Genomic DNA, 26,986 nt, shown 5'->3' with positions numbered 1-26,986 from the left:
AAAAAGAAAAAGACCAACATTAAATCGTTCTGATACTTCTTTCCAGATTGTCAGTAACACACCTATGGATGTACTGACAGACACCAGATACTGAAAATGAGATCATTTGTTTTACCCAGAGCAAATTCACAACAGATTCTAAGAATGGACAATGTAGAAGAGCAAGGTGAAAATTCTGAAACAAAGGTCATCCCCTCCCCTCCTAAATGTGAGTGTCTTGATAGGTTTTGCAGTTCAATACATATGATGCAATATCAGTTTTATCAAGAGCTTTAGCTGCCCCCGTCACCCCTTTGACTTCGAATGGCTGGATCTTGACTACATTGAAAGGAAGACCAGCTCCAAAGTGCCTTGCATTCACTTTTGGCTACTACCTTGGTGTCATAATCTCACAGAAGATTATAATGATGAAAAACCCTGAGTGTTTTTATTTTTCTCTTTGATTTTTTTTTTGTCAGTTCTGGCGCTTGAACTCAGGGCCAGGGCATTCCCCTTAGATACTTTTTGCTCAAGGCTAGCACTCTGCCACTTGAGCCACAGCGACACTTCTGGCTTTTTCTCTATATGTGATTCCGGGAATGGAATCCCAGTTTTCGTGCATGCTAGGTGAGCACTGTACCACTAGGCCACGCTCCCGGCCCTCTCTTGATTTTTCATCCACGTTGAAAATATACAACATGATCCTTGGTGGGATTTTTGTTTTAGTTATTTTTGATTTCTGGTATCACATATATAGTAAAGAAGACTCCGGAACTATGCTCTTGGCCCCAATGTTTCAATACACATGACTATTGACATGATTTGTTATAGTCAAATAGACTTCCATATCTATTACCTTCCACAATTTGTACTGTTGTAATAGTACTATAATCTAATCTCTTAGCAAAGGTCAATCTATAATTCTATGAGCCTCTAGAGCTATGTTACATCACTAGATTTAGTCATCCTAACTGCACATTGCTCCTTTGGCCTACTTCTCATTTCCTCCTTTTCCCTGCCTCTAGTCAGCAGTAGGCTACTCTTTCTATCCAGCCATCTTCTAAGATTCTCTGTATAATGATAACATCTTGGAGTTTTGCGACTATAGCCTTGGCAACAAGTAAGTAGAAAGTATTTGCCTTTGATGATACCAGATTTTCCAAAGACTAAAATGGCAATAACTGTTTTCATATGGACAAAATATACTTTTGAGATTACTACCTCTATGATAATGAAGTCTGGCTAAAAGAAATCTAGTTTTGATCACTCAAAAATAATTCATCAGTGGGACACCGGTGGCTTATCCCTATAATCCTGGCTACTCAGAAGGCTGAGATCTGAGGATCATGGTTCAAAGCCAGCCCAGGCAGAAAAAGCCATGAGACTCTTATCTCCTATTAACCATCAGGAAACCTGACGTGGTACTGTGGCTCAATGTGGTAGAGCACTAGCCTTGAGCAAAAAAGTTCAGGGACAGTGCCCAGGCCCTGAGTTCAAGCCCCACAACCCCCCCAAAAAAATCACCAACATTAAAGGATTGGCAAATAGCCAGGCTTATAAGACTGGAATCTTGGATACTAAGAAGTTCTACTTGCTGGTAGAATTAGTAAGAATTGAAACATTTAAATTACACGGAATATAAAACTCAATAAACTTTTTATTCTTCAAAATATAAGGCACCATTAAAACAATTCACTGACCTAGACAAGGAGAGCCAGAGGCTCAGATACTATATATATTTTTTTCTGAGACAAATTTTCTGTGATTTTAACTCCTCAAAGTAAAACACAAATGCTACCTCTTTGTCTTTCAAATGTAACTTGGGAGCAAGAAACCTCCAGAAGCAAGGCTTCCTAAAATCTAGATGAGCCCGGCTCAGTGGCTCACGCCTGTTAATCCTAGCTACTCAGGAGGCTGAGATCTGAGAATCACTGTTTAAAGCCAGCCTTAATAGGAAAGTCCATGACATTCTCATTGCCAATTAGCCACCACAAATCCAAAAGTGGTACTGTAGCTCAAATGGTAGAGCAATAGCCTTGAACAAAATTGCTCAGGGACAGAGCGCAGGCCCAGAGTTCAAGTCCCACAACTGATGAACATCTAGATTTTTCCAGGGCAAGAATCTGTCTGGGTCTCTCTGCCTTGCTCTGTGTGTCTGTCTCCCTCCCCATCTCCCTGTCTCCCTCTGTCTCTTTCTGCCTCACTCTCTGTTTCCGTCTCTGTCCCTCCTGGTCAATCTCTTCAGAACTTCTAGGACATATCAACTTTTTCTTCCTAGCTAGGGAAGTAAAGACAGATACCAAGTAAAGGGTGGCAGCACTGGGAGCAGAGATCCCAGATCTCTCTGAAGAGATCCTGTGTTAGTTCCTATACTGGGGCTTGAACTCAGGACCTGGGCACTGTCCCTTAGCCTATTTGCTTAAAGATGGCACTCTACCACTTGAGTCATAGTTCCACTTCCACCTTCCTTGCAACCAATTGGAGCTAGGAGCTAGGATTACAGGCATGAGCCACCCAAGCCCTGTGATACTGTTGTTTGTGCTTGTCCTCAGGCTTAAATTTAGGGCCTTGGCACTGTTCTTGAAATTTTGCTCAAGGCTAGCACTCTACAACTTTCCCATTTCTGGCTTTTTGGTAGTTAATTTGAAATAGAATCTCAAGGTCTTTCCTACTAGGCTTGTTTTTGAACCAGGATCCTCACATTTCAGCATCTTGAGTAACTAGGATTACAAAGGTGAACCACCAGCATTTGACTGATTGTTTTGTTTGTCTATTTGTATTTTTTAAGTGAAGTTACTTGCTTTGCTGAAGCAGGAAGATCCAAAGGTTGAGGCCAACCTGGATAATTTAGTGACATTCTGCCTCAAAATTGAAAACAAAAAACAGAGACTGGAAATATAGCTCAATGGTAGAGCACTTACCCAGCATATGTTAAAATCTGCGTTCAATTTCCAACACCAAACAACAGAAAACTTTACATTCCATCTTAAAATCCTTGTTTACATTTAAGTTTTGAAACACATTCTTTCCGAATAGTCAGGAAAAACAGATGCTCTGTGGTTTTACCTGCCCTCTGGCACACTGACCACATTCCACTTTGAAAAACATAGACCTAAACTCTTGCAAACACCCAGCAGTTATCTATCCTTTCAGAAAACCCTTTGTCTGAGTCAATATGCACAAATATGTACCTAAACGCTATTTCTGAGTCTTATCCTTTTCCTGTGATTGATTGTATGTGCAAGAACATAACATGACCTTCATCCCGCCAACTGTTTGGGTACCATGGTCAGTAACAAAATTTTATTTCATTTTTTCTTTTTAATTAACTCATAATAGTATATATTTATTCAGTACTAAATGATAACCTGATACATGTATATAATGTATAGTCATGAAACTGGAATAATTAGCATCTTTATCTCCTTAAACATTTAGTGATTCTTTGTATCTGGAACCCTCTAACTTCTTTCTTCTATGCCTCTAGAAAATATATAAAAAGAAGATGCAGCTAAGTAGTCTAGCACTTGCCTAGCATAAGTTCAGGCCCTTAGTTTGCTACCCATCACCACAAAAAATAAAACCTATAACCATTTGTAGTAGTCAATAATAGTCAACTTGTAGAGCTGCAGAACACAAGAAAGATTACCCCTTCTGTGTGTGTTTTGGTACCCATTATCCAACCCGTCTTTACCTTTCTCATCCTTCTCCATTCTAACCTCTAGAGGCCACTATTTTACTTTCAACTTTTAATTAGCCAGTCTTTTTGTTGTTGGTGGTGGTGGTGGTGGTTGTGGGGCTTGAACTCTGGGCCTGGGCGTTGTCCCTGAGCTCTTCAGCTCAAAGCTAGAGTCACAGCAACACTTCTGGTTTCCAGTGGTTAATTGGAGGTAAGAGTCTCACGGATTTTGGTACCAGGCTGGCTTTGAACATTGATCTTCAGACTTCAGCCTCCTGAGTAGCTAGGATTACAGGTATGAGCCACCGGGGCCTGGCTAACTGGCTAGCTTACAAAATAAAATTGGGGGCTGGGAGTTTGGCTTAGTGTTAGAGTGCTTGCCTAGCATGCACAAAGACCCGGGTTTGATTCCTCGATACCACATACATAGAAAAAAAGCCAGAAGTGGTGCTGAGGCTCAAGTGGTAGAGTGCTAGCCTTGAGAAAGTCCAAGGACAGTGCTCAGGCCCTGAGCCCAAGCCCAAGACTGGCAAAAAAATAAATAAATAAAATAAAATTGTAGGGGCTGGGGATGTGTATTAATGATAGAGTGATTGCCTAGCATACACAAAGCCCTGATTTCAATTCCTCAGCACCACATAAACAGAAAAAGCCACAAGTGGTGCTGTGGCTCAAGTGGTAGAGTGCTAGATTTGAGCAAAAAGAAGCTCAGGGACAGTGTTTAGGCCCTGAGTTCAAGCACCAGGACTGGCACAAATTAAAAAACAGGATTTATTTTTATTTTTAAAAATAAGTAAAATAGGAGCTGGGAATGTGGCCTAGTGGTAGTTGTTTACGTAGCATGCAAGAAGCCCTGGATTCAATTCCTCGGTACCACATACACAGAAAAAGCTGGAAGTGGTGCTGTGGCTCAGGTATAGAGCACTAACCTTGAGAAAGCCCAAGGACAATGCCCAGGCCTTGAATTCAAGTTCCAGCAAAAAAAATTTAAGCCAGGTATCTTATGCCTATAATCCTAGCTATGCAGGAATCTGAGGTCTGAGTATCAAAGTTTGAAGCCAGCTCAGACAGAAAAGTCTACAAGATTCTCATCTCCAATTAGCCAGAAAGAGGCTGAAAGTGGAAGGATGCCAGACTTTAGTGAAAAAGACAAGTGAGAGTAGAAGGCCCTGAGTTTAAGTTCTAGTACTGGCACAACAATTTTTAAGGAGGGCTGGGAGCATGGTCTAGTGGTAGAGTGCTCACCTTGTATGCATGAAGCTCTGGGTTCGATTCCTCGGTGCCACATATAAAGAAAAACAAGCTGGAAGTAGTGCTGTGCCTCAACGGGGTAGAGCTCTAGCCTTGAAAAAGCCCAAGACAGTGCCCAGGCCCTGAATTCAAGCTCAAGGACTTTCAAAAAAATTAAGTAACTAGAAAAATAAAACTTAAGAGTATAGGGCTGGGAATATGGCTTGGTGGTAGAGTACTTGCCTAGCACACATAAAGTCCTAGGTTCAATTCCTTAGTGTCACATAAACAGAAAAGCCAGAAGTGGTGCTGTGGCTCAAGTGGTAGAGTGCTAGCCTTGAGCAAAATAATCTCAGGGACAGTGCCAAGGCCCTGAGTTCAAGCATCAGGACTGGCAAAAAAATTTAAGAATATAAACATGTCTCCTTACTTCATCAGCAGAGCGTGTATATAAGGAGCTAATATAGTACCTGTTTCCATCGGTAGAAATCAGAGTGGTATAGGGAGCTAAGACATTTTTATTTCTCATACTTTTAATTTCAGTGAGAGATATCTAACATATAAAAGAGTGGTGAGAGAAAGGGAAGGAGCTGGGGCGGGGGAGAAAGAAGTTACTTTTGTATCAAAGAATATGCTAGCTTGAAAACAAAAATGTTGGTTTGATTACAGAGTAGGACTATGGGCAATTGTATTCCCTGGTTTCTGTTATTTCAACCTGGAATTAGATTCTTTTGGTTTCACCAGAGTTTGAAATCAAATCCTTCTGCTAGCTTGGCAAGTGCTCCACCACTTAAACCATGGCCTCGGTCCTTTTTACATGTGTTATTGGTCAGAGTCTTGCATTTTTGCCCAGGGATGGCCTCACTGTTAGCCCTTATCACATTTTTTTAAAAAGTATTCTAATATAATGCTCAGAGAAAAATCACTTTTTATGTCTGCATGATAAACACATTTTAAATTTACTCCATCATTCCTTATTAGAAATGACATCTTGCCTGTTGGCTTCCACTGCCATTTCTATTAAAATGATTAGAGAGAGGTAATTAAGTTATATTGTATAACAGCAATCTTATTTAATACAAATCAAAATTTGAAGATAAGCAAGGGAGCAGAGCTTATATTTAAACCATAGAAAAGGTAGTTGGCATGGATTCTGCTTTTCAAGAGAAGATTTAATTTCTTCAATTTCATGATAAGAGAAGATTCTACAATTGCCAGGAGTATAGCATAGGAAATGATAATGTGTGATTGTTTTTTTTTAATGTACGATGTTATTTCTCATCTCTTTTGTTGTCCCTTGGTTATTCTCATATTGTTATAGTATCTTACGTTGTTGTCTGATATATATTTTACATACGATTATTTGTTTACTTGAAATAGGAAGGGGAAAGGGAGAAAACAAGATGAGGGGTGGGGGTTGGGGGAGGGAGCATGAGAAGGGGAATAAATGATTGTGAAGTAATGCACCTTCTATTTGGCAAATATATGTGTAGCCCTTCTATTAATTACAATAAAGTATATAAATAAATAAAAAGATAGGACATGAAAAAAATAAAAATTAAAAAAAAAGAAATGAGATAAATCTAAACATAAAAGTAAATAGCTCAGAAATCATCACAAGATGTTACCTCATCAGTGCTAATGATAAGCTGGGACCAGCTATTCCACTCTGGACATTTGTATCTGTCTTCAAAGGTGACATGATCAGAGTTCCAGCAGCAGTGTTCGTGGTTAAACCAGAATCCTCCAGTGCATATACCCTCTTTTAAGTCTGTCATCCAATGAGCAGAGATGTCTATGAGGCCAGCTAAAGAACCTGATTTGTAGGGAAGAAACAAAGGCCAAAATGAAAGTCCATTTCTGAACTTTTGATCTGTAGTTCTTTAGTAATCCAAATAAAATTTGTCATCAAAAATGAGGGCAAAGGAATGAAAATATACTTTCCCATTCCATCTGCAACCTCCTTCTGACTGTTAGTTTATTTGGTTTTTATTTATCATCTCTCTATTAAACACTAGTAAGAGTATACTTTGCATATAGGAAGGACTTAAGGGAAAGCAAAAAAGGGTGGGTGCAGGGGGGTAGTAGATTTATTTTTAAGCTAAGTTGATATGGTGAAGACACTGCTTTGACTCTGAATTTATTAATGCCATCTGTAAAGACAATAAAGCTTATTCAAGATTATTTAACTCTCCCTATATACACAACATTGAGAAAATATGAGCTCTCTGGGCTGAGCAATATTCTGTGATATTTGAGATGGCTGGGGAGGAGGGCTGTTGCAGCTAATAGGGCTAAAGGTTAAACTTCCATAGCAGGATTGTGCCACATGGACCAGGAAACTGGCACAACAGCAGTTTCCCTCTCAAGCTAAAAGCACAAACTATGATGTTCATGCAAGGCTAGATAAAGCTGCATACCCATGGAAGCCTCATGAATCTAGAACATGAACATTCTGCGTCTTTGCTTTGCTTTTCTTCCGTCCTTATTTCCTTTTCCCTCTCCCTCTCCCTCTCTGTGTCTGTCTCTGTCTCTGTCACTCTCACTCCCTCTCTCGTACATACAGTCCCTTAGTCTTTTGGCTTAAGGCCAGTATTCTTCCACTTAAGCTGCAGCAGCACTTCCAGTTATTTTTGTTTGCTTGGGTTGTTGATTGGAGATAAGAACCTTCTAGACGTTTTTCCAGCTCACGCTGACTTCAAACTGCTATCTTCAGATCTCAACCTCCAGAGTAGCTAGAATTATAAGCATGAACAACTAGCCTCCAGCTTCTGACAGTCTCTTAGATATTTCTAAGAATGGGATTCTTTACAGAATATTCATCAACAAAAAATGATGAGAAAATAAACAATGGCTGAGTACAAGTGCTGCACACTAGTAATCCAAGCTACTCAGGATGCCAAGATCTGAGGGCCGAGATTCAAAGCTAGCCTGGGCAAGGAAGTCTGTGAGAATCTTATATCCTTTTAAGCCTCAAAAGAAGTGGAACTGAGGTTCAAGTAATAGAACACTAGCCTTGAGCAAAAAGCTCAGGGACAGTGCCTTGGCCCTGATTTCAAACCCCAAAACAGACACAAGAAATCAATCAAACAAAGAAACAAACAAAAACCATGAAACTAGGGGCATAAGCAGCTTAGCTACTAGACTACTAGGTTAAGTTAAAGTACTTGAGATTCTATTCTAGTCTTCTAGTCATTCCTGTCATTCACGACGAAGCAACTGTAGCACAGAGAAGTTAAATGGCCCAGATTCATGCTTTAGGGAAATAGTAAAGACCTCATAAAATTCAGTCCCTGAATTCCCAGACTGTTCTTGCATTCTGGCACACTGCTTCTATTGTTACTCTCCAATACTTAAAAACAGAATACTCTTGTGTCAATGTATGAGAGAAAAATATTCACTGACCACCTAGTGACCAAAAAATACATTAAAAACTTGAAGGTATACCACCAGGAGAAAGGCCATATCATTTGTGTTTTGGTAGGTGCCACAAGGTCAAATCCAGCACATTTTCTGATACCTACTTTTGGCCACTCCTTGCCTTCAGTCTTCTCTCCTTTATCTTATTGAACTTACTGATGGTATTCATAAAATTATCAGGATGTTGTACGCAGTTTAGTTTGTTCTCTGTTTCGTGTGTGTGTGTGTGTGTGTGTGTGTGTGTGTGTCTTACTTTACACAAGCATGCTGCCTTCAATGTTACATTCTTTTTATTTTTACTTTACCTTCTCCCACTTGCTCTTTCTTCTCTGGCTACAAAGTTTGTTAGGTTTGCTCTGCTCAAAAGAATAAAATTCTGTCCTTTGTCTTTGACCATTTTAAGAGTTTTGTTGTTCTTATTGTGCTGGTACTGGGGCTTAAACTCAAAGTCTCTTAGTTTTCTGTTTTGTTTTTCCACTCAAGGCTGCCATGCTACCAATTGAGCCACACCTCCACTTCCTACTTATAGCTGGCTAACTGGAGATTAAGAATTTTCTGGATTTTCCTGCCTGGGCTGACTTCAAATTACCATCCTCAGATCTCAGCCTCCTGGGTAGCTAGGATTACACATTCTACATCAGCATTCTACATCATTTAAGCTTTATTTCCCCTTCACAATGACTACCAGAAGTCAATCTACTTCTCCTGAAATCTGGCTCCTAATGTAGATCTGAGATGGATTTTTACGGTCATTAATATACTCCTAACTGCTACACTGTTCAACCTTTTCTCCACCATCTTCCTTCTCGCCACCTCTCTATAATTTGGCATAACAAGCTACCAAGTCCATTAGGTTAGTTCCTAGAAGAGCCAGAGGGGTCAGAGTTCCAGAGTTCCAGGCAACCGGTTGGTGAACCAATCTTGCCTATCCCCTATATTTGATAATAAAGACAACCTTGGGACAGATAGGCTCATTTGTTTACCTATGGTCAATGGTGCTTTTGTGTAATACCAGCTGAGTGAAATAGGTGCTGTATAGCTCATGAACCCTAAAATATTTAGTGTCTGGTTCCTTTTATAGAGAGAAGTTTTCCATCCCCTTCCCTGGATATTTTTTAACCTAGGGATGGACAAGTCATTCCTGATTTTCTTTACAGTACAGCTGGCTTATTTGTAGATTTATTACATGTGAGTTTGATCAAGTATGGTTAAAAATAATAAGGGACTGGGAATATGGCTTAGTGGTAGAGTATTTGCCTTGCATGCATGAAGCCCTGCGTTCTATTCCTTAGTACCACACAGAAAAAGCCGCAAGTAGCACTGTGGTTAAAGTGGTAGAGTGCTAGCCTTAAGCAAAAGAAGCCCAGGGACCATGCCTAAGCCCTAGGATTGGAAAAGTAATAATAATAAAATACAATAATATATATATATATATATATTGCCAGTTATGGGCTTGAGCTCAGGGCCTGAGCATGTCCTTGGACTTTCTCAAGGCTAGAGCTCTACCACTTGAGCCTCAGCACCACTTCTGGCTTTTTTCTATGTATGTGGTACCGAGGAATTGAACCCGGGTTTTCATGCATGCTAGGCAAGCACTCTACCACTAGGCCAAACTCCCGGTCCAATAATATATATTTTTTAAAATCAAATAAGTTTCAAAAATAAATTTTTATTTTTTAATGTTAAAAAATTGGTTTTTCTTCTGCTGGTCTTGGAGCTAACTCAGAGCCTGGGTGCTGTCCCTAAGCTATTTTGCTCAAGGCTAGTGCTCTACCCACAAGAGCCAGAGCTCCACTTTCGGCTTTTTTTTTGTCAGTTTTGGAGCTTGAACTCAGGACCTAAGCATTGTCCTTGGGCTTTCCTCAAGGCGAGAGCTCTAACACTTGAGCCACAGCACCACTTATGGCTTTTCTTCCCCTCTATGTATGTGGTACAAGAAATTGAACCCAGGGCTTCATGCATGCTAGGCATGCACTCTACCACTAGGCCACATTCCTAGCAAAAATATTTATTTTTATTCATTTATCTATTTAGTCAGAGGCAAGATGTGAATTTGGGGCCTGGGCATTGTCCCTGAGCTTTTCAGCTCAAGGCTACCACCATACCCCTGAACCAGAGTGTCACTTTCCACTTCCAGGTTTTTTGGCAGTTAATTGGAGATAAGAGTTTCACAGACTTTCCTGCCTGTCTGGCTTTGATTCACAATCCTCAGATTTCAGTCCGGTGTTGTAGCCAGGATGACAGGCATGAGCTACGAGCACCTAGTATTTTTTTAGTGCTCCATTGTCTTTAAATAGTTGCACAAAGGCACTCCCAATTCAACATGTCAGTTTAAGAAGAAATAAACATAAATTATCATGTGTACACTATCGAGACCAGTGGATACAAAGAAGTTCATAGTCAGTACTGTGCAATATTCAGTTGTGTTTAAATGATCATGTAATCTGTTTACTCACCCTTAATTTTGTGAAACTCTGCCTCCCAAAAGCAAATGACACTCCTACCCATAAAACTAAGGGAAAAAGTGTGCTTAAGTGATGTGATGAGGTAAAATTTGAGACTTGTCAAAAGGCAGCATAGCTTTGACCATGTAGGTAGCATATGTTATGGGAAAAATGAATCATTCATCTGCAGTACAGCATTGAGCTCTATGTATCCTGAGTATGTGTACATTTTCCTCAATAGTATCTCCTTTTAGCCACTGACTTATAGATTCTCCACAACTCATAAATTATTATTCTTAGGCAACAATAGTAGTAACTTTGATAACTGGGCAGTGTTAAGTGTCATTTCTTATTTAACCCTTATATAAAACTTTTAAATATTGATTTCATTGATCAGTAAACTAAGGCATCCAGAGCTTAAGAAGCTTTACCTAAAAGCTAGGTGCTGGTAGCTCACACTTGTAATTCTACCTGGTCAGGAGGCTGAAATTTGAGAATTGAGGGTCTAAGCCAGACCAGGCAGGAAAGTCCAGGAGACACTTATCTCCAATTAACCTCCCAAAAGCCAGAAGTGGAGCTGTGGTTCAAGTGATAAAACACTAATCTCGAGGGGAAAATAAAAGGCTCAAGGACAGTGCCCAGGCCGAGATTAAGCCTTAGGACTGTCACAAAAAAATTCTATTGGAGATATCCACCAGAAGGATTCTTTTTCTAGAAAAACAATGCTAGCTTCACCTTAAAACAAGCATGACATTTCATAGTACACGAAGGGTTTTTAAATGTATTTCATTACTTAAAGGAGATGACACAGGTATTATCATCCCTTTATAGATGGGGACAATGAGCTTCTAAAAGTCTCCCCAGCAATTCATTTCAGGTGGAAAAATATGACATTTCTTAATGAATGACTCATAGGAGAGGCACACAACATTTTTAAAGAATTGCTTTGAATCCTAACATAGTTTTCCATACCTGATAAAAGCCCAATAAGGAGCATTAACAGCCAGCCAGAAAAAGCATCGCTCACACTGTGAATTAGGGCCCATGTCGACTCTTTGCTCTTATTGGTAATCTAGAAGAAAATGAGAGAAAATTGTTATATCCTATACATACCCTTCTTTCATCTCAAAATTTCTCAGTAAAGAAATACAATGACAGCTGGGCACTGGTTGTTCACGCCTGTAATCCTAGCTACTCACAAGGCTGACATTTGAAGGTCACAGTTTAAAGCTATCTGCCGCTGAGACTCCTAACTCCAACTGAGTACCAAATAAAGTCAGAAACATAGTTATATGTAGCTCTAGTGGTAGGGTTCCAGCCTTGAGCTAAAAAGAATTCCATGAGTTCAAGCCCCAGGACTGGCACCAAAGCAAAGAAAGAAATACAATAACAAATCATCTGGAAACAGAGTTACTAGTCGGACAATCTTTAGCTGAACCAATTTTACCAAGAACTTTGAGGTCTACTGAACTCTTCCTGTTCATTTACACTATTGTAATACCCACAAGTACCTTCTTTAGAACATTTTTATTTATAGTCTCTAATTCTCGGTAGTAACCCATTTTGTTACCTGTCTCCAACCACAGTAACAGCTGATTCACAGCAAATAGTTTGATTACTTTGTAAAGAATAAACCAAGCTGGGAGTATGCCTAGTGCTAGTGTGCTTACCTCACATATATGAAGCCCTGTGTTCGATTCCTCAGTATCACAACACACAGAAAGAGCAGAAGTCATGCTGTGGCTTAAGTGGTAGAGTGCTAGTGTGAGCAAAAGAAGCTCAGGGACAGTGTTTAGGCCCTGAGTTTGGCTCCAGGACTGACAAGAAAAAAATAAACAAACCTGAATTTATTTGAGTGATGAAAGTGGAAGTTCAGGTTTATTATCTTGGAGTTCTAGTCTAGGTCATGTGAATTCTAAGACCTGATCCCACAAACTCCTTAATAGTATTTTGGTTACAGATACTAAATGGTATTTGTGATGTGACCTTTTCATTTTCAGATATCTGTAGAAATATCCAAGGGTATCAGAAAGTGTACTATTGAACCACTTAGGTCCTAGCCTTGTCAATTTACCCTCAGTGTACACATTTGTTGTGTCTGTCCTAGCGCTTGAACTTAGGCCCTAGACAATGTCCCTGAGCTTCTTTTGCTCAAGTCGACCACTTGAGCCATAGCTCTAATTCTGGCTTGTTTTTTTGGTTGAGGGGGATAGTTAATTGGAAGTAACTCACAGATTTTCTTGCCTGGCCTGACTTCAAATTATAATCCTCAGATCCCAGCCTTTTGAATAGCCAGGATCAGGCAAAGCCACCATCAATTGGCCAATGTCCACCTTTTTTTGCCAGCCCTGGTGCTTGAACTCAGGGCTTAGACACTATCCCTGGGCTTTCTCAGGGCAAGGCTAGTTTTTTATACCACTTGAGCTACAGCACCACTTCTGCCTTTTTCTGTGTATGCAGTACCATGGAATCAAACCCAGGACTTCTTGCATGATAGGGAAGCACTCTACCATTAGGTCATGCTCTCAGCCTCAATGTCCACATCTTAACAAACAATATTTGGACAGTTTTATCACAGGTACTTCCTCCTTTGTCATACCATTGCTTATTATCTTTTAAATAGTTGGCTTAAGCAAGTACTTAAGATATTTATGATAGTATGGATGAAGCCACACAACTACAATATCACAAATGTCACTAAATTATAAATCTTGAACTTTTAAGTGTTTCTAATTTCATTAGTCGAAACAGACAAGGTTACATTTTTCCCTGTGATATTGTTTTTTTTCCTGATTTTCTTACAGTTAGTGCATCAGGCATGATGGCTCACACCTGTAATCCTAGCTACATGGAAAGTAGAAATGGGGGCTTGCACTTTAAGGCCAGCTTGTACTCAAATAACAATCTGGGAATGGTGATACAAGCCTAATAATTCCAGCTCTTCAAAGGTAGAGGTAGGAGGATGGAGGTAAAGGCCAGCCATGGGCAGAATACTATCTGAAAAACAAACTAAAGCAGACAGATTATAGCTCAATTGGTAGAATAACTGTCTAGCAAATGTGACATACCAAGTTCAAACACCAGTATCACTGTTCAGGAAAAAAAAAAACTTTATGCTAAGAAATGTTTCCATAGACACTTTAATTGGCTTCAGGTTACTAATGGGCATCATTTACTGGGATGTAACCAGTAATATGAAAAGTGTATCCTTGCACAAATCACAGGAGATTCACAGTTTGAATAACCCGTTGACTATGCAACTAATGATAAACTCAATCCTGAAAGCAGAAATTCCAAACCAGCAAGAATGTCAGTTCTAATGCCTACATAATTAATTAATGAGAGTATGTGGGTGTGCTCTAGACATCATATGAAAAATATAGACATTACCCCTCTTATAATTTGATAAGTAAATTCAGTAGATTTCCCACATTTCTAGAGATTAAGAAGGAATTTCTCAAAGCCTGTGCCTAGAACAACCTGACTCCAGGGTACAGGAGGTTGTGAGGATAACTACCAGGAAGTGAGAAAGGCTTAAAAATGAAAAATCAGGGCTGGCGGGGGAGGGGGATGATTCAGTGGTGAAGGTGAATACTGGTGTATGACTCCAGTTTTGATCCTCAGCACCAAGAGATAGTAAGTGTGTGTGGGGGGGAGACAGAGAGACAGAGATTGAGAAAGAGAAACAAACCTAGATAGATGGGAGAGAAGAGAGGAGAGAGAGAGAGAGAGAGAGAGAGAGAGAGAGAGAGAGAGAGAGAGAGAGAGAGAGAGAGAGAGAGAGAGAGGGAGAGGGAGGGAGGGAGGAAGGAAGGGAGGGAGGGAGAGACAAAGAGAGAGAGAGAGACAGAGAGAGACAGAGAGAGACCTCTTGACTCTTGAAGAGGTACACTTGACTCTGAGAGGAGAAAATGGTTTACTCCAACATGACCCAATTCAGCAGTGACAGTCAATAGATACTATGTTGGAAATGAACTATTCAACTTGGGGAAGGGTGTGGGAACTGGGAGAAAATGAGAGAAGTGTTAACACTGTTCAAAAACAAATCTACTCAAGACCTAACATATAACTGTAATCCTTTTGTATATCACTTTTACAATAAAAAGAGGAGGGGCCAGGAGTTTGGCCTAGTGCTTGCCTACCATGCATGAAAACCCAGGTTCGATTCCTTGGTACCACATAAAGACAAAAAAGCTGGAAGTGGTGCTGTGGCTCAAAGTGATAGAGTGCTAGCCTTGAGAAAGCCCAAGGACAGAGCTCAGGCCCTGAGTTCAGCCCCAGGACTGGCAAAAAAAAAAAAAAGGAAAACCAACAAACAAAAGACAGAAAATGTGGTCAGCCTAACAATTTTATATTTGGAGTCCAAGTGGAAATAGTAAGAAAGAAAACAAAATCCTGCTACTATTGTGGTCCTGAGTTATTTTAGGACATCACCTTGTTCATCTACTGACAATCTCCCAGGTGGGTAATGGAGGGATTTCAGCAATCTTTCTCATACACTAGAAAAAATCATTCCTTATTTGACATGATTCAAGTTCAAAGCAAAGCTAGCCTTGAGCAAAAAGCTCAAGGAGAGATCTCAGGCCCTGAATTCAAGCCCCAGAAGGGTTAAAAGCAATGTTAAAAGCAAAGGACTACTGGATATAGAGGTGCATGCCTGTAAACTCAACACTGGTAAGGCTGAAGCAGGGGGACTGAGAGTTCAAGGTCAGTGTGAGGATATATTAGCAAGGTCCCACCTCAAAGGAAAGAAAGAAAGAAAGAAAGAAAGAAAGAAAGAAAGAAAGAAAGAAAGAAAGAAAGAAAGAAAGAAAGAAAGGGAGTGAGAGAGGAAGGAGGGAAGGAGAGAAGGAGATGGAGAAAAAATGTCAGAGGGTTAAAGAAAGAGAGAGAGGGGGGCCTGGAGTTTGGCCTAGTGGTAGAGAGAGAGAGAGGACAGAAAGAAAGAAAAGAGAGGGAGGGAGGGGGGGAGGAAGGGAGGGAGGGGAAAGGTGGGAGAGAGGGAGGGAGGATTTTATGCAGACTGCTTGGACAAGTTTTCTTAGTACTTTGAAAAGACACGTTGGGAAATTCTCTTGCCAAATGAAAAGAACCTGTCCTAACCCTAAGTACAGTCTATTACTTATCACATTAAATTAAGGTTCTTTATCTGAATTGGATTGGCCTTGTGGTTTTTACTGGACATGAATGCATGAATTTGCTTGGGTTTTATGGCGTACACGAGTCATAATCATAAAGAGTTTATCCAGTCAGTATGCGTCAATAAACTCCAAGGCTAGGAGAATTGTTTTCTTTTATTCCTTTAAGAAAGCTCATGTACTTTCCTTAGTTTTTCATTTTTAGCTTCATAAGAAGAAAACATAAAAGGGAGATGAGAAGGAGGAAGGAGTTCTTCATTGTTTAATTTTCAACCTTCCCCTCCAATTTATATCTACCTCTGTAGAGCTATCTCTAAAGTTCTTTTTCTGTTACTTATCATGGGGAGATACTTCATCATTAAACACTCATTTTTTTTTAAATCTAGGGAAATCCTAGCTCAGGGGGCTGAGATCTGAGGATTGGTGTTCCAAGGCAGCCTGGGCAGGAAAGTCCATGAGACTCTTATCTCCAATTAACCACCAGAAAATAGGAAGTGGTACTGTGGCTCAAAATGGTGGAGCCTTAATCAAAAACAGAAGCTCAGAGACAGCGTCCAGGCCCCAGAGTTCAAACCCCAGGACTGGCCAAAAAACTTCTAGTATAAAAATAATATACAACGTTGAAAATGAACTATTCAACTTGTGGGTGGGAATGAGATGGGAATGGGATGGAAAAACTAGTAGAGAGTGTGAGGAAATGGGTAAAATACTGCCCCAAAAGAAATATACTCTTTACCTGACTTTAGTAATTGTAACCCCTCTGGACATTACTCTTTTTTGCCATTCCTGGGCTTGAGATCAGGGCCTGAGCACTGTCCTTGGACTTTCTTAAGGCTAGAGCTCTATCACTTGAGTCTCAGCACCATTTCCAGCTTTTTTCTATGTATGTGGTAACAAGAAATCAAACCCGGGCATTCACACATGCTGGGCAAGCACTCTCCCAGCCCCTGTACATTGCTTTTATAATAATGATTTTTAAATTTTTAAGTAAAATTAAAAAAAAAGAAATGTAAGGGCTGGGAGTACAGCCTAGTGGTAGAGTGCTTGTCTAGCATGCACTAGGATCGATTCCTTGGTTATCATATACACCAAAAATGCTGGAAGTGATGTTATGGCTCAAGTGGTAGAGCATTAGCATAAAGAAGGCCTAAGAACAGTGCCCAGGCCCTGAGTTCAAGCCCCAGAACTGGCAAAAAAAAAGAAATGTACTCTTTACCTGACTTATTTATCTTTAATCCCTCTGTACATTACCTTTATAATAATAAAAAAAATCTTAAATGAGGAAATGAATTGATAATATAATAGGGCATTATTTTATGTTAGAGATATTTATTTTCTATGTACTTATTATTCACATTTATACTATTTTACATTTTAAAAATATTATATTATTGTCGGGTGTGGTAGCTCACACCTGCAATTCTAGCTACTCAGGAGGCTGAGATCTGAGGATCAAGGTTCAAAGTCAGCCCAGGCACAATAGGACCTGAGACTCTTATCTCCAATTAACCTCTAGAAAGCGGAAGTGAGGCTTGGCTCAAGGGTAGGACGGTAGCCTTGAGGTGAAGAGCTCAGGAGCAGTGCCCAGGACGAGTTCAAGCCCCACAACCCACAGAACTATACACACACACATATATATATATATATTGTTGCAAATAAAACTCATAATAAGTAAATTTAAAATATATATAAGCCCGGCACAGTGGCTCATGCCTGTAATTCTAGCTACTCAGGAGGCTGAGATCTAAGGATCATGGTCCAAAGCCAGCCCCATAATACAAAAGCCATGAAACTCTTATCTCCAATTAATCACTAGAAAATGGAAAGTGGAGCTATGGCTCAAGGATAGGGTGGTAGCCATGAGCTGAAAGAGCTCAGGGACAGGGCCCAGGCCAGAATTCAAGCCCCATGCCTCCCCCCAAAATTTAAATATATATATATGTATATGTATATATATGGTGTATGTGTGTGTGTGTGTGTGTGTGTGTGTGTGTGTGTGTGTGCGCGCGCGCACGCGTGCGCCAGAACTGGGGCTTGAATGTAGGATTTCACATTTTTGCTTAGCTTTTTGGATCAAGGCTGGTACTCTACCACTTGAGCTACACCTCTACTTCCAGCTTTTCGGTTACTAATTGACAATAAGACTCTCAGCTATGTCTGCCTGGGCAGGCTTCATATTGTGATCCTCCGATTTCAGATTCCTCAGTAGCTAGGATTACTAGTATGAGCCATCAGTGCCCAGCTATATACAAGATACCTTTAAAAAGAAAAATAAGAGAGGATACCCTCCACTGACAATAGAAACAAGAATTCATATCGTTAATTTCTTCCTCTGGTGTTTCCTTATACTCCACACCATCTTTTGTCTTACCTCTCGATGCCTATCACGGTCTCGAGACTTCTCTCTCACCCAATCAATTGTGTTGAAATCATCATAGGTTCCTACACCAGGGATTGGCTCCTCCAAGAAATCCATGATTCTATTTGAAGAACTTATTCCTCCACCATTATATGATTTGTCCCCTATATTGAACAAGAAACAGACATTAGTACTGCAGACATTCTTAACATTTTTAATACCTCCTTTCTGGGTTCCATCTTAAGCTATCAAATGATTACAGAAAAGGTGTGCTCCTAAAACAATTTAATAACTAGTGGGGAATTCCATCATACCCAGAAGCTTCTGCTGTCTAGGCTCAGAGCATATGTAGGTAAAGGCAGTGTGAATGAAAAGGGAAAGATGAGAGTGTCAGTACAAAGTGAGAAATGAAAGGAGCTGGTGGGCAATGAGAAAGGATTTATAGAACAAAGGCAGGAAGAAGCTTGGTGATCTAGATTATAGAAGACAGACAAAAGGGTCAAAGGTCATTGCAGATATATCATTTGTTAGGCAGTGATTCCATCTTAGGAGGTACCTTGGGGCTGACTGGGAACTCTGTAAGAAAGCAAGTTAGGGACCAGGAGTTTGGCCTAGTGGTAGAGTGCTTCCCTAGCATGCATAAAGTCCCGGGTTCAATTCCTTGGCACCACATACACAGAAAAAAGCTGAAGTGGTACTGTGGCTCAAGTGGTAGAGCTCTAGCCTTGAGAATGTCCAAAGACAGTGCTCAGGCCCTGAGCGCAAAACCAGGACTAGCAAAAAAAAAAAAAAAAGCAAGTTAGCCTCTTTAAGTGTTAAGCTGGCTGAGATATATACATTTTCCTTCAATCCCTGATAGTATGGGCTGGTAGAAACTGTTTTTATATATGTCCTAAAAGTAGAAGGTTTATAACCAGAGATTTACAGGGAGAGTTCTTACCTCACTCCTAAACTGTCCTTTAACCAGATAAACCATAACAATGTATCCATCTATCATGGCCTTTTATCTGCTTGGCTTTTAGTACTTCTGTAACAATAATTTATGCTCATGCTTTTTGTTCCTTTCTTCTTTCCATCCATCCTCTCTCTTCATCTCATGTGATGCTAGGGATAGAACCAGGGCCTTGGCACATGTTAGGCCAAATGTTCTTACTACTGAGAATCTCCCAAGCTCCTTAATCTTCCTTTCTAGACTAGCAGCTTTTCCCTAGTAGCTCTATATTTGATTCATCACTGCCTTCTCCAGTATATTACCACATACCTTGAGAGTCAAGACATAGCAGCTGAATCCAAATGTGTTTGATGGATGGCAAGGATGAGGCAGAACTATTTAAACTAAGCAGTCGTACTCACACATGGTAAAAGCATTGCTTCACAAACTTGTTCAAAATATTGCAGCTACATCATTGGATGGCACAGTATTTTGCTAGTAAACATAAAATTTCCAACAGTCTTGACGGATCCACACAGATGAACACAGGTGAGGGCAGGGGGGTGGGGTGGAAGAAAGGGGAGGCATGGTAAATGCTATCATTTCATTCACTCATCCAAAGCTCACATTTGCAGCACCAGCCTTGGCCAGGGACAAGGCTTTATCTAGACTATTTGGTAATGAATCCTTCTGCAGAGAAGGCCTAAGTGGGCCTCATTTGACCTCTCTCCCCGTGATCTGCATGCCTGCCTTCTCCATAAACTCCTACCAGACAACTTGGCATCCTCACAGGATAAGTTTGAATGAACACACCAAGCTGTCAGTGGCTTATCAATTCTCAATCTTCTAATGCCTGATTCAGCATACTTTTCAAAGCAATGTACACATTTGAAAGGAAAAGCTCAGCAGAGTCCAAACCATCTGGAGGGTAGGGGTGGGTCAGGGAGGCTGCAGGGAGGAGGTAAATAAGTTAATCTTAAAACTCCAAACCAAAGTCCTTTCCATATCTTCACTCATACCTGGCTGTAAAAATGGATGTCTGCTGAATCACTAGCCCAGCACTTCCTTGCATATCAGTGTCATACTGACAAAGATAAAAGGTGCTGTTGCTCTTTGAGAGCTTGAAGGGAAAAAGGCAGCTAGGAAATAGGGGCAGAAAGAGAATCAAGTATGGGGGTGGGAGGGGAGGAGCAGAGGAGACCAAGCTGTTTCAATTCTCAAGTTAAATACTGACAAGAAACACACCAGACACCAAACAAGCAGACATTGACTCTTTAAGGCATGTTAATGTTTCCATTGAATATACTCTGGTTTAAGAGTGCTGCTTTCCAGAAAAAGGAAAAAAAAAAAAAAGCGCATTTTGTGAAACTCAGTTTTAAAAGCATCAGATAGCTATCTAACATTACACTGTTCTATGAAATGAGGCCCCCGGCTTAAAGGCAAAAGGAAGATCTGCCACAGCGGCTGTCCGACAGGAAAGAAAGAATCCTATTACATCACTAGGTAACATGAGCACTGCATCATCCTCCTTTGTCGTGGGTCTCCTGTTAGAGACGCAATTGTCAGTCTCCTTCCAAAAGGCAGGCAGTGATTAAAAACCTACCACACACTGCTTGTGATTTTCCATATCCCTTGCTCCCCGGAGCATGCTTCAGTCCTGGGTCGGGCTCTCAAGTCTGCTTACCTTCAATCACAGTTTTCTTTCTGCCTCAAGGAAGAAATAACCTTGGCGGCACGCATTTTGTCATTTAGGTTGAGGCGCTTTTAACAGAAGGAATCCCCGCAACTGGGGCGCTTTAGAAAGGCACTTGCTGCATTCTCTGCTCTGCACTGCAACGAAGGAACGCCACCTAAAGAGCCACCAGTGCTCCTGGGCGGTCGGTCAGAGTGTGATGTCACTGTTGGGGATCACGTGACCAGACCCTTGGACCAGCCTTGGAGAAAGGAAGATTTTTTAACCAAGCCACAGAAGCCTTAAAGATGTAGACTCCTCGAAACAAATGCCATCAAAGCTGTGGGAAAGGAGTTAGTTGAGTCAGCTTAAAAAAAAAAAGATACAAGTTTACTCTTCACACTCTACTTATTGGAAAGTCCCAGAAGGCAAAAGAGAGTTGTCCAAAAAGTTATAAATTAAAAAGAGAGGAAAATATACAAAGGGGTTTTTGTTGTTGATTTTGTTCTTGTTTTACTGGTCCTGGAGCTTAAACCTGGGGCTGGGATGCTACTGTCTTTAAGCTTTTGGGTTCGAGACTACAACTCTTACCATGGATTCCACAACACCAATTCTGGCTTTTTGTGGTTATTTGGAGATAAGTCTCATGGACTTTCCTGCCTTGAATGACTTTGAATCAAGATCCTCATATCTCAGCCTAAATGACAATAATCCTGGGTAAAATCTCACAAACATAAAGCCAAGTGAAAGATGAACACTATGAGGATTCTATGCATCTTAGTTCAAATACCAACAAGTACAAATGATAATCATTTTATGACACAAATATTTACATTCTAACAGAAGAAAATGACAAAAATAAGCCCTGGAGCTCCTAAAAGTCAACCAAAGAAACAAAAAGCGCCTTATATGCTGTCTGGCAAAGTATATGGTAAGGGTAGGACTTCTGGAATGTTGCTCATTTTTCTTCATCTGAGTTTTGGTCACTTGAGTGATCATCATATAATTATCAAAGTGGTCACATATCTCTGTTTCATTTGTGTGTGTGTGTGTGTGTGTGTGTGTGTGTGTGTGTGTGTGTGTGTATGTGTGTGTGTGCCAGTCCTGGGGCTTGAGCTCAGGGCCTGAACACTTTCCTTGGGCTTTCTCAAGGCTAGAGCTCTAGCACTGGAACCACAGCACCACTTACAGCTTTTACAATGTATGTGGTACCGAGAAATTGAACCCAGGGATGCGTGCATGCTAGGCAAGCACTCTACCACTAGGCCAAACTCCCAGCCCCTTACATTTCATTTTCTATGTATGTTATCATTAAAGAAAAAGATGAAGCCGGGCATGATAGCATGAACCTGTAAGTCACAGCTGCTTGAGAAAATGAGACAGAGAGAGATCACTGGAGCCCAGGAGTTCTGGACCAGCCTGACAACGTAGCAAGAACTTGTCTCTTCAATTTATTTGGGGGTTAAGGGTTAACTCAAATATGCAAGGAATGCTTGGTATGTGAGAAGCCCTGGGTTCAATCCCCAGCACATTGTTAAATAAAGTTAAAGATGTGAGGCTGAGAATATAGTTTGGTGGTAACAATGTTTGTTGATATACAAGGCTCTTTATTCAAAGCTTGCTCAGCAGAGATAAAGGCGGGAAGGGGGGGGACGACCAGAGGAGGGGGAGGGAGAAATTGAAGGAAAGAGGTATTGAGGGACAGAGGGAAGGAAAACCTGAATTGCATGTGAACTTACCATACGAAGTCTGTTCTTTAATAGTGCCTGGTCACTTGGAAACACCAGAGTACAACTAAGAAAATGAGTTTGTCTCTTTTGTAGTAGTGCTTTCCTTAAAAAGCAGCACTCTGATACTCATTAATCCAACCTAGGTGAAGGTGGTTATTTCAACTCTGACAATATAAATTCACTACTGCATTTCCATCATCTAAAACGCTTTCTCGTGTCTGGCTCTGTCCTGAAGGCTATTTTGAAGCAGGTCTTCATTAATTGTGCAATAAGGCCAATGGCATAAAGAAGAATAAAATTATCATTTCCTAACTACCTAAGTGAATCAGCAACACAGGACAGCCACTGTTAAACATTAACCCTTTTGTAGTGTGCTCCAATAATCACATTCTACTTGCAGGGCTTTGAAAAGTTATTACTTTGTTCAGTTCCCAAGGCCAGATACATCCTGAAATGTCATACAACAAACACTTACCAAGTGCAAAGCATTATAAGAAATGTGAATACATTTATTCGGTTATATTATTCTCTTCATGATTTAAAGTTAACATGAAAGACGATCATTCCTAACCTGACAGGCTTCTTTTGAAGTTACTCATTATTAAGCAGAATTTTATCTATAAAATCTAAAGTCCACTACAGAATTCACTTACAGTATCAAGTAAGATGGAGGTTGTTTAGAATATTTCACATGCGGGAAGACACAGTATTTTAGTAGCCAATTAAGCAAAGATGCTACACTTGTTGGTTTATTTCCTTATTATTTATTTATAGTATTTAGTATTTATTATTTTTAATTTAATTGTATTGTAATGGTGATGTACAGAGGGGTACAGTTATACATGTAAGGTAGTGAGTGCATTTCTTGTCAAATATTGTTACCCCTCCCTTGGTTTTCTCCCACTTTCCTTCCCCCCCAGTTCTGCCCCCCAAATATATATAATTCTAAGCCAGGTGCCTGTGGCTCAAGAAATGAGTCATCATAAGTATTCAGAGTTTGACGTGCTACATTTATTTTGTTTTCTACTCTATATTTCCTTCTCTGCCACATTTGTAATTTACAACATATGTTCATTATACAGACGACTCAGCATAAACTAATCAGTATTACTGTGAAAATAAGATAAAATGCTTAGCAATTTTTTAGGCATTCAAAAATAAAAACACCACAATAATGTTAATATTTTGGGGCAAACAGACTTATGTTCTCAAATACAGATGGGATCAGATTATTTTCTAGTTTTATGTTGTGAATGGCGTCTAAGAGATGTTTTGAAAACTTCCAGCACATGAAGGACCTTTAAGGGACTTAACAGAAGCATGGGCAGGGATTTAAAAATATTCAGCATGGTTTAGGTACTGGTGGTTCACGCCTGTAATCCTAGCTACTCAGGAGGCTGAGATCTGAGGATTGTTGTTAAAAGCCACCTGAGGCAGAAAAGGCCTTGAGACTCTTATCTCTAATTATCCAGCAAAAAACTGAAAGTGGAGCTGTGGCTCAAGTGGTAGAGCACCATAACGCCCACGCACTGAGTTCAAGACTCAGGACTGGTACAAAAAAAAGTATCTGTCATAGTTTAGAATAGAAAAAAATAAATTATTTAAAGTACATAAACAAATAATAAGAAATTTTAAAACAAATGGAAATAAAATGTTTATGATAACAATGGTGCTAATCTTTTAGATTTTGTCTATGATAAGGATGAAAAGGTTTGTATTATTCCAAAAAGTAGTACTTATAATCTGACTTGACAAATAAGTAAAGTTGGCCACATTTCACATGTGATAGTTTCCTTAAACTTGGTACAAAGAGTAAATTCATAAAATAAAAAGATCCTCAGTGGTACAAAAAAAAAACCTTAGCAGTTAAATGCAGACAAAGCAACAAAATGTGTAAGGCTTTTCAAAACCCAGAGTATTGAGAATTAGGCTTCTATTGTGTAAATGTCCTGCCATGGAAAGCACAGTAAATTTAAACAAAGAACCTAAATGTCAGATTGGGATACTTCCCTGTCTTAAGATTTTTGCTTCAAATTGATTTTTTTTAAGCAAAGCTGGACCTCAATGTTTGAAAGGTACTGTGAATGAAACACATAAAATAATTTGATTCTGTAACAGAAAATGATTTCAAGTTAAAGAATAATTCGTCTTAAATGTTAGAAGGAAAACCCTAAAAAAAGGCTAATTTGCATTGCCTGTGTCCAGGAAAAACCCAAAGTAAACCATCAGGGGGGAAAAAGGAGTCAATATTGAAACAGCTTTCCTGTAAGTTATACTTAGGTCTGAAGACTTAACAATGGATCTTTACAAACATACTGCTTCAATGAAGAGGCATATAAATGAATGCATTTAAACTATTTTGCTATTTCTCATTAAGGAAAACCACTTTCTAACTTTAACTCTTTAGCAAAAACCTCAAAAACTCTCCAATGCTTAAAACTAGAAAACCTCTTAAAATAAAACAAATCCTGATTGGAAAATAATGTTTATTTCAACCTCTAAACCAATAAGTCATTAGAAATTTACCTGGGAGGCAGAACAGTGACTGATTAAGTAAACTAGTTAAACACTAACAAAAATACAAGGAGAAAAAGGAGAGAAAGAAATCCGGTGCATAAACCTTGATATCACAGCAGTGGAAGTGTTCGTTTGTGGCCAGTGGCCTGTAGAAATCAATAAACACTAAAAATAATCATAATACAATAGAACCCGGATACTGGAATATATCACAGGACTTGGAAACATTTTTTTTCATATATTTTTATTGTAATTAATAGAAGGGTTACATGATATTTGCCAGATAGATGGTGCATTAATTCCCATACATTGATACCCTTTCACATGTCTTGGTCCCCATTTCCCTTTCCCCCACCCCCATCCCTCATCTTGTTTTCCCCCGTTCCCTATCCAATTTCAAGACTTGGAAACTTTTTAAACTGTGTTTCAAGTTTTCTAGGGAGTATTGAATTTAGAATCACATCTACAAAAAAATTCAAATATAACACCTAGCACACATTAGCGGATATTCATCCTGTGTTGCTGGAAACTTCACCACTTCTCAACTTGCATATCCATGTCTCATTTTCCATTCGTATACTGGTTCATCCATTCTAGGTTACCCTACATGCTATAACCATTTGCATTCCATTTCATCTACATGTCTAAAAATATATTACAGATGAAGACCTAGTAATTTGTCAACCGTTGTGGGATCTTTCTATATATCAACTTGTGCTTTCTATTTTGCTTTCTTACACATCCAAATCCAGTGTTCAAAACAAGGCCAGAATAACAGTAGTGGAACTGTTTGTTATACTCTAATATACTATCTTAGTTTAAATCTAAAGCATTTATTCAGTGCAACTAGTCTGTTCGTATGCATTTGTATGCTATCCTGTTTGCTAAACATTGTAATATATCAGTAGCTGTAAATAACCACTTTCTTGAAGACCCCCTTTCACTATCCTTAGAAGCTCCTAAGTTTTCCCAAGATCCAACAGCTGAAGCCCTTAAAGACTCCAGAACACTGACATCCAATAGAATTGGGCACTCTTCTGAGTTGATTTGAGTATTATCCCTTTTAGGTATCTCATGTTTTGGTTCCTGTTCCCAGCAGGTTAAAATGTGAAGGTGTCTTAAAACATGGAAGGATATGGGAAAAGAATCTCTATTAAAACTCTGTTGAGCACTAGATAATAAAAGGGTGAAGAAGGGATTGGTAACAAAACTGCAAAAAGGAAGGTGAGGCACGGCAGGAAGGCTTAACAGAAACTGAAGAGACAAGCATAAGGAACTGGGAATGTGGCATAGTGGTAGAGTGCTTGCCCAGCATGAATGTAGCCCTGGGTTTGATTCCTCATTACCACATAAATAGAAAATACTGGAAGTGGCACTGTGGCTCAAGTGGTAGAAGAAGCTCATGGACAGGGCCCAAGCCCAGAGTTCTAGCCCCAGCACTGGGGGCAGGGAAGGAGGTGGGCCATGAACCTAGATCCTAAAATCACTTTCTAGTTTCTTGTTTCTCACTGGACACAGTCATATTCTTTGATATTGCAGATATTTTCTTGAGGTCTATGTCTTTTATGCCCCATATTCCAAGCATTTGCTCTAATTTGAACATGCTATTACTTCCAGCAAAACCAAGTGCTAATTGTTGGAGTTAGAACAAAGAAGGTTAGGGAACTAGATTGATATCTATAGGTTCCCACTGAACTGGAATGTCACAGAACTGCCCACAGAACTGGAAGGGAAGGAACTACATTTGACAATGCTTTCGATGCTTCTCTAATAGGGTTTTGCATTTATGCCCATGAGGGGCTGAACTGAAATCCACTCGTTACACTCCATGTGCCATTTTAAAGATCCTTACACTTTTATGCTCGATTATTTGCACATTAGTCTGTG

At 39.8% G+C, this 26,986-nt stretch overlaps 1 protein-coding gene across 2 annotated transcripts in view; it reads right to left on the bottom strand.

Moving 5' to 3' along the window:
- Clcn5 (Cl-/H+ antiporter 5) overlaps nt 1–26,986 on the bottom strand; it is a 174,844-nt gene that overhangs the window by 15,766 nt on the left and 132,092 nt on the right. Inside the window, exons 1-4 of one of the 2 annotated variants that reach the window (XM_090326676.1) lie at nt 20,865–21,062; nt 18,262–18,413; nt 11,725–11,824; nt 6,517–6,704 (exon numbers count right to left, since the gene is read on the bottom strand). In XM_090326676.1, the coding sequence (XP_090182802.1) occupies nt 6,517–6,704; nt 11,725–11,824; nt 18,262–18,366 (393 nt within the window). In that variant the 5' untranslated portion in view covers nt 18,367–18,413; nt 20,865–21,062. Of the gene's footprint in view, nt 1–6,516; nt 6,705–11,724; nt 11,825–18,261; nt 18,414–20,864; nt 21,063–26,986 lie in introns of those variants that run through there. The other variant, XM_090326675.1, reaches the window with a different exon arrangement.

Source organism: Megascapheus bottae, chromosome X (genome assembly GCF_031878675.1).
Source record: "Megascapheus bottae isolate mThoBot1 chromosome X, mThoBot2.hap1, whole genome shotgun sequence".
Lineage (NCBI taxonomy): Eukaryota > Metazoa > Chordata > Mammalia > Rodentia > Geomyidae > Megascapheus > Megascapheus bottae.
The sequence above is the reverse complement of the archived record's forward strand: the minus strand, read 5'-3'. Positions and strand labels throughout refer to the sequence as shown.